This window comes from Carcharhinus amblyrhynchos, unplaced genomic scaffold (assembly GCF_965287045.1).
Source record: "Carcharhinus amblyrhynchos unplaced genomic scaffold, sCarAmb.v2.hapA scaffold_39, whole genome shotgun sequence".
Taxonomy (NCBI): Eukaryota; Metazoa; Chordata; class Chondrichthyes; order Carcharhiniformes; family Carcharhinidae; genus Carcharhinus; species Carcharhinus amblyrhynchos.
Genome location: NW_027649780.1, coordinates 810743 through 819140, shown reverse-complemented (window position 1 = coordinate 819140; position 8398 = coordinate 810743). Strand labels below are relative to the sequence as shown.

General features: G+C 44.3%; 1 protein-coding gene across 1 annotated transcript; it reads right to left on the bottom strand.

The window, feature by feature from the left end:
- Positions 1–4897: 4897 nt before the first annotated feature.
- On the bottom strand, positions 4898–7018 carry LOC145363506 (putative G-protein coupled receptor 139). The gene is made up of 2 exons (XM_080218702.1): positions 6949–7018; positions 4898–5802 (listed from the first exon to the last, which is right to left on the bottom strand). Exons 1-2 carry the CDS (start codon positions 7016–7018, stop codon positions 4898–4900), a joined length of 975 nt encoding a protein of 324 aa, XP_080074828.1.
- Between the last annotated feature and the right edge of the window lie 1380 nt (positions 7019–8398).

Sequence of the window (8398 nt, the reverse complement as noted above, 5' to 3'; positions counted from 1 at the left end):
AGGGGCGGGGAGAGGTCCGATCGCTCTCTGACGAGTGGGGGTGTGGGGGGAGACCCGATCGCGCTCTGATGGGAGGTGGGGGGAAAGGGGGGCACCGTCAATCCGCGGACGATCGGTAGGGGGGGACCAGGGGCATCAGGTCGCGATCTGTCTGGGTAGCCGTTGGGGGAGGGGGGGGTGGGGCGGGGGGGAAGGGATGGAGAAGGGGGACAGTCACATTGTGGGGGCGAGGTGATATCTGAGGGGGCCATCGCTCCCACGTTTTGCTCCCAGGCCCCTTTATCCGCTTTTTGTGGTCTGGGAGCAATATACAGGAGCGCGATTTTTCACATTTTTTTCACTGTGCATGCGCTGTTCAACGATCAAATCAAATAACAACATAAGAACATAAGAAATAGGAGCAGGAGTAGGCCATCTAGCCCTTCGAATCGGAGCTGCAGTGATTCGGGTGCGATAAGCCCCACCCACAGCTCGATTCAGACCCATGATTTTTTTTCAGACTAAATGCATATGGGGGCGCCTGAGAGTTTTCCAAGTCAGACCTGAATTGTGTCCAGATTCAATGCTTAGAATCAAAATAGTAAAATCAGACCACAAGGGTCAAGTTGGCATTCCCAGTCCACATAATCCGCATATCATTGGAGTCTAGACATTGGTCACAACCTTGTGACTAATCTCAGATTGCCCCTTTCCTCTGATCTGTACAGGTAGAATTCTGGTAACCAGGAAATTATCAAAACCTGTTTTGGTCACTATCAGCAACCTCAAGTTCCTGATCCTGTTCTTTTGGTCTCAGAGGTTCAATTGCCTGAATAATGGGGAGGCTTAATTCGTGACCAGAGTAACGTCAACTGACCGCACATTGCAACCCCCATACTCCTTACACAAATGGGCACCTATCACCAAATTGACTTCAACGACATCATTGCGGTTGGCTTCTTGGAGTATGAGCTCCCTGATTGAGGCCATATTGCAGGCCCAATGAGGGAGCCTCATTTGGATATAAACATAAGAGTGTTAGGTTTACTGGCACTCTGGAAACTAATGTTTGCACTTAAAGGATTCTTAGGAATGGAATTAAGTTTGTACAGGAAATCCGGTGAAGGGACACCCATCTCTAAACAGTTAGTTCTTGAGCTATGAGTTTCACTGCAGCAAATACAGCAAATAGCGAAATCCCCGTATTCCGAAGCAGACCCTTGGCCAAGATTAGGGAGACAGGATTAATGCAATCGTCACACATATCTAATCATAGAATCCCCCCAGTGCAGGATGGGCCCATACTACTCGCCAAGCCTGCACCAAAAGCAATCCCATCTGGTCCCTATCCCCATATGGGCGGCACGGTAACACAGTGGTTAGCACTGCTGCTTCACAGCTCCAGGGTCCTGGTTTCAATTCCCAGTTTGGGTCACCGTCTGTATGGAGTTTGCACATTCTCCTCATGTTTGCGTGGGTTTCCTCCGGGTGCTCCGGTTTCCTCCCACAATCCAAAAAAGTGCGGGTTAGGTTGATTGGTGTGCTGAAAATTGCCCTTAGTGTCCTGAAATGCGTAGGTTAGAGGGATGAGTGGGTAAAATATGTAGGGATATAGGGGTAGGGCCTCAGTGGGATTGTGGTCGGTGCAGACTTAATGGGCCAAATGGCCTATTTCTGTACTGTAGGGTTTCCATCTTCTATGTTTCTATGTTCTACAACATTTACCCTGTTAACCCAACTGACACTCAGGGGCAATTTCACATTGTGGCACATTGGTTAATGCTGTTTCCTCACAGCTCCAGGGACTAGGTTTAGATTCCAGCCTTGGACAACTGCATGTGTGGGGTTTGCACGTTCTCCCTGTGCCTGGGTGGGTTTCATCCGGATACCTCAGTTTCCTCCCACAGTCCAAAGATGTGCAGGTTAGGTGCATTGGCCATCCTAAATTGCCCCTTAGTGTCCTGGGATGCGTCGGTGAGAGGGATTAGCAGGGTAAATTTGAGGGGTTACGGGGATAGGGTCTAGGTTGGATTGTTGTCGGTGCAGACTCAATGAGCTGAATGTCCACCTTCTGCACTGTAGTGACCCTATGATTCTATGAACCCAATTAACTTACAGAGCTTTGGAGTGTGGGAGGAAACCGGGGCACCGGGAGGAAACCCACACAGACACAGGGAGAACATGCAAACTCCACGAAGGCCAGAATTGAACATGGGTCCCTAGGGCTGTGAGGCAGCAGTGCTAACTGCTGTGCCTCATGCTGGCCAATATATGGTTTGTTGAGTGGTATCCTCATATTAGACAATCTGAAAACTTAACAATTCTCGAAAGGTCTCATTTTCAAATTCTGAATGGTGTGTTTAGTGCTTGAGGCGCTACCTCAATATTTAATGTCAAGTTGTATCTTCTCTTTGCAGAGAAATATAAAAGATGATAATTTGTTGCATGTCATTTATTATACATATCTGTGCTGATGAAAAGCTGCAATGAGTGATCTTTCCTGTGTTTTGTTCGGGGACAGAGAGACAGCAGTGAGGTGTGGAGTGGGAGCACATCTTCACCAGGCAGTATACACAAAGAAGAATTTCTATTCTGTTTTACACTAAATTCCTAAGGAGCATTTCCATACAGAGGGATTTGGGTCCTTAAAAGTAGCAACACATGTCCATACAATGGTCGAGATGGCATACACTATGCTGGAACATAGAACATAGAAAAACTACAGCTCAAAAGGCCCTTTGGCCCACAAGTTCCGCCGAACATATCCATACCTACCAGGCTTACCTATAACCCTCAATCTTACTAAGTCCCATGTACTCATCCAGAAGTCTCTGAAAAGACCCTATTGAATCTGCCTCCACCACCACCACCACCGGCAGCCGATTCCACTCAACCACCACCCTCTGAGTGAAAAAAACTTTTAAAAACTATCCACCTAACCTGCACATCTTTGGACACTAAGGGGCAATTTAGCATGGCTAATCCACCTAACCTGCACATCTTTGAATACTAAGGAACAGTTTAGCATGGCCAATCCCCCTAACCTGCACATCTTTGGACACTAAGGGACAATTTAGCATGACCAATCCATGCTTGCCTTCATCGGCCAGTGCAACGAGTATAAAAATTGGTAAGTTATGTCACAGCTGTATAAAAACTTTAGTAAGGCTGCTTTTGGACTATTGTATGCCACATGACCAGAAGGACTTGGATGCTTTGGGTAGGGTGCAAGGAAGGCTTACCAGGATGTGCCTGGTCTGGAGGGTTTTAGATATGAGGAGAGATGCATAAACTCGGAATGGATCACTGGAAAGATGAAGGCTGAGGGGCGATATGATTGAAGTCTATAAAATTGTGAGAGGCATAGACAAGATGGATAGTCTGAGGCATTTTTCTAAGACTGGAAGAGTCGGGACAGGTTTAAGGTGATTGGGGTAAGTTTACGGGGAGACGCAGAGGGAATGTTTTTTTCACACAGAGGGTGCTGGGTGCCTGGAACACACTACCAAAGGCAACTTTCAAGGTGTATCTCAATAGACACATGATTGGGAGGTGAAAAGAGGGATAGAAACTGTATTTTAGCGCAGGATTGGTGGGCAGATGGGCCTGATTCTGTGTTGCTTTGTTCTTTGTTCTCTTTGTTCTAAATGAAATATCTGGGAGGGTTTCGGTAACCATGGAAACATCACTTTTTTAGGTAATTGCCCATCAATGGAGAGAATTATTCAATTCACCTCACACAAACAGCAAAGTTCCTTTACTCAGAAGCAAACCCTTGACCAATGCCAGGGAGGCAGGATTAATACATTTGTCACATTTGATTTGATTTGAGTTTTATTGTCACATTTATTGGGATAGAGTAGAAAGTATTGTTTCTTGTGGCTATACAGACAAAACATACCGTTCATAAAGCACAGAGTAGCATGATCACATGGTGGTTTGCACTGTCTTCTCACAGCACCAGGAATCCGTATTCAACTCTCGGCATTGGTGTCTATTGGTGTAGAGTCTGCACTTTTCCTCTGTGCCTGTGTGGGTTCCCTCCGGGCATTCCGGTTTCCTTCCACAATCCGAAAGATGTGTTGGTTAGGTGGATTGGCCATGTACTCGAAGAATGTGGCAATTAGAGGATTTTCAAAGTAACTTCTTTGCAGTGTTAATGTAAGCCTGCATGTGGCATTAATAAATGAACTCTAAAAATCTTTAAAACTTTAAATTTTAAGCCTTAAATCCTGTACATAGGGGAGAAGAAGAGAAGAGGATGCAGAATAAACGTTACAGTCACAGCTAGGTTGAGAGAAAAATCAAATTTAGTACTAGGTAGGCCATTCAAAAATTTTAAGGCAAAGGGGATAAAGCTGTTCTTGAGTCAGTTGGAATGTCATCTAAAGGTGGAAGATTGAATGGAGTGCAAAGGGTCCTTGATTAAGCTGGCTGCTTTTCCAAGGCAGTGGGAAGTGTCAATGGATGGGAGGCTGGTTCGCATGATGGACCGGGCCATGTTCATAACCCTTTGTAGATTCTTACGTCTTGGTTGAAGTCGGAACCTTACCAAGCTGTGAGACAACTGGAAAGAATGTTTTCCGTGGTGCAACAGTAAATATTGGTGAGAGTCGTAGCAGACATGTCAAATTTCTTTCACCTCCTGAGAAAGTTGGTGGGCTTCCTTAGCTTTAGCGATGGCGTGGAGGTACCGGGACAGGTTGCTGGTGATCTGGACACTTAGAATCCTGAAGCTGTCAACCATTTCAACTTCATCCCCGTTGATGTACACAGGAACATGTCCTCAACTACTGTTCTTGAGGGTCCATGAATATCTCTTTTGTTTTACGATCATTGCGATACAAATTATTGTTGTTGTACCAGTTCACCAGATTGTCAACCTCTTTCCTGTGCTCCGTTGCATTACTTTTTGAAATCATTGCTGAATTAATTTCACGAGTCGGCTCAATGGATGTTTGACCAGATTCTTCAACTCCTCTCTAAATTTCCTCTGAGTCACTGCATAAATGAATGTGTTTGTGCAGCAGCTCAGCAGCTGGAACATGTTGGCACTTTCTTGAAGAATGAACTTGGGATCGGTGAAGCCCAGGATCTGATAATTGTTTGTCAGTCGCTCATACAAGAATTGCACAACATATGTCATCCACAAGAGGATGAAGGCGCCAGAGATAGCAAACAGCAAAATGATAGACTTTCTCCGGCTCTCCACCTCTGGGTCACTGTGATCCTCTGCATTGCTGTGGCACCTAAGTCTTCTGCGGGCTCTGCTCGCTGCTAGAATGTGTCTGACGGTCAGGGCATTGAGCAGGATGATCAGGAGGAATGGTAGACAAGGAGTCAAAATGCGGTCAAACCAGTCAAATGCTCTCCAGGCAGGGGAAGTATAACGGAGATTTTTCAGTCTGCAATACCATGGGACATTGTCGATCACGTACATGGGTTCATGAATAAAGTACCAAGGAACACTTTTCAAACATCCCAAAGAAGAAATCGTTCCTATTATCACAGCTGCCATTTTCGTGACACAGTATTTTGTTTTCAATTTCAGGCAGCAGATAGCAACAAATCGGTCAACAGTGAAGGCCACTGTCAACCAGACAGAACTGTCCCTGGAAGCATAAATTAACGCAATGCTGAAACTGCACACTGGAGTGATAGACAGGAAACTACCTGGGAAAAAAATAGCTGGAATGCGGTTTAAAATGACGGCAGTGAGGATGACCAGCAGATCTGTCACCGCCATGGACACTAAGTACCAAGTGATGCATCTGGAGAGACCACACTTTCCACGGGACAGGATCACAATCGCCACTAAATTCACTGTGAGAAAAAAAGACAGAGAGGGTATGAAACAAAACTGTAGAATTGGCCTTTATAGAAGGAGGATTTTAGTATAGAAATAGAGTTTCATAGAATCCCTACAGTGCAGAAAGAGACCATTTGGCCCATCTGCAACAACCCCACCTGATCCTGCAACCCCACATACACTAACACCTCTAATCCCTCAGGCACTAGGGTCAATTTAATATGGTCATTCAACCTAACCCACATTTCTTTGGAATGTGCGAGGAAACTGGAGCACCCAGAGGAAATCCCCACAGACACAGGGAGAATGTGCAAACTCCACAGACAGTGAACGGAGACCAGAACTGAACCCAGGTTCCTTGCACTTTTAGGCGTTAGTGCTAACCATTGTGCCACCGTGCTGCCCCAAAGCTGTTTTTTTGCAATTCTACAGGCTTTGGTGAGACTTGGTAAAAGCAGCCAAATCCGTCACGCAAACCAGCCTCCCATCCATTAACTCTGTCTACACTTCCCTCTGCCTTGGCAAAGCAGCCAGCAGAATTAAGGACCCCATGCACTCTGGACATTCTCTTTTCCACCTTCTTTCATGGGGAAAAAGATATAAAAGTCTGAGATAACTTACCAACCGACTCAAGAACAGCTTCTTCCAGGTTGCCTTTTGAGTGGGCACACAATATATTAAGCTGATCTTTCACTACATCTTAGCTATGACTGTAACAGTATTTTCTGCACCTTCTCCTTTCCTTCTCTATGTATAGTATGTCTTGCCTATATAGCACACAAGAAAGAATAATTTTCCACTGTATCCCAGTCTGTATGACAATAATAAATCAAGTCAATCAAATCAAACGTATACTTGGGATTTCACATGACAATTTTGCTATGTGTTGTTCTTCAATATTAACATAAGGTTCAACTATAAATTTCAATCAAACATTGATGTTCAAACTTGATTAGTTTGTTTTGGGACGTATCATACAGTTGCTGATACTATGGAAGTAATTGTATTAGTTCAACACTTTTGAACTTCATAATATCACTGCAAGGAAAACATCAGAGGTTCATTTTATAACAATGACCCAACCTGGCAGGTGGCAAGTTGCTGGAAAAGTGCATACACCCAGTACTTATCTCAGTCATTAACTCTCTGAAACATGTTACCTGGAACTGCGATCCCAGCAAGGGCAGTATAGTATGTGGCATAGATTGGACCTCTTGGTGGGAAGTGCATCTTCTGAGAGAGACAGTGGAAAGAAGCACCAAAGTTCACTGCCATTCTGAAGTTTCATTTTTATACCAATATTAAACCCCACAAGGACACAATTAGAAAACAGCATCATTAAGCTGTTTGCTCATCCTGAAAAAAAACACACAGTTTAGGTTATTTCACATTTTATATCCTCTATACATTTATCCACTCAGCAAATACATTTATTGATACATTGAATTTGACTGTTATTTTTGCTGATGCATAATGGTGAAAACCGAATCTGACAAGGTGATAAAAAGCAGCATGAAAGCCCAGTGGTTAACGCTGCTTTCTCACAGCACAAGGAAGTTGGGTTTGATACAGGTGCTGGGTGACTACTAATATCGAACTTGCACATGGGTTTCCTACAGGTGCTCTGGTTTTCTCCCAAAGTCCAAAGATTTGCAGGTTAAGTGGATTGGCCATGCTAACTTGTCCTTTAGTGCCCCAAGGTTTGTAATATAGTGAATTGGTCATGGTAAATGTGCAGAAATATGAGGATATTGTGAATTGAATCATAGAATCCCTACAGTGCAGAAGGAGGCCATTCGGCCCATCAAGACTGCACTAACCACAATCCCACCCAAACCCTATACTTATAACCTCACACATTTACCCTGTTAATCCCCTGATACTAACGATCAATTTGACATAATTAATCAAGCTTAATCTGCACATCTTTGGACTGTGGGAGCAAACCAGAACATCTGGAGGAAACACGCGCAGACATGGGGAGAACGTGCAGACTCCACACAGATCGTTACCCTTGGCTGGAATCGAACCTGGATTCCTGGCACTGTGAGGTAGCAATACTGTGCCACCGTACCGCCCAGTTGGGTGGTGGGCCAGGGTAGGATGGTGCAGACTCCTTGGGCGAATAACCTCCTTCTACAAGCTCAGTATCATGTTGAGAACTTGATGTTGCTCCAACCTAATCAAATTCTCCAACTCAATTTGACCAGGCATGATCTTATTGCATGTTGATACCAGCTTGAAGAGTCAAGTGGCCAACTCCAAGTCTAAAAGTCCTTTATGACTTTGCCTCACCTATCAGTCAGACAAGTTGTGAGAAAAACATTATTTCTTGAAAGAAACATTGCCTTATTGGTACGAACAATGAAATCAAAGAGTATTAGAACAAAGGCAAGGAGAGTATTGTTTTGTTGAGAAGATTTTGGCACTTCTCAAACACTACACAATTGGATCTATGCACATTCTCTCTCCCTGTAACTCTGTGAAATGTTTTCCTTTCATGTTTAGTGTCCATTTCCATTTTGAAAGTGAATGCTGAATCTACTTGGGTAATCTACTTGGCCTGGGTAGTTTTTTTTCTCACTTTAAAAGTTACCCACCTCAGAGAAT

Coding starts and splice junctions, on each gene's coding strand:
- LOC145363506 (XM_080218702.1), bottom strand. CDS start 7,018: ATGCACTTCCCACCAAGAGGTCCAATCTATGCCACATACTATACTGCC. Junction 5,803..6,948: donor TGCTGGGATCGCAGTTCCAG/GTAACATGTTTC, acceptor TTTTTCTCACAG/TGAATTTAGTGGCGATTGTG.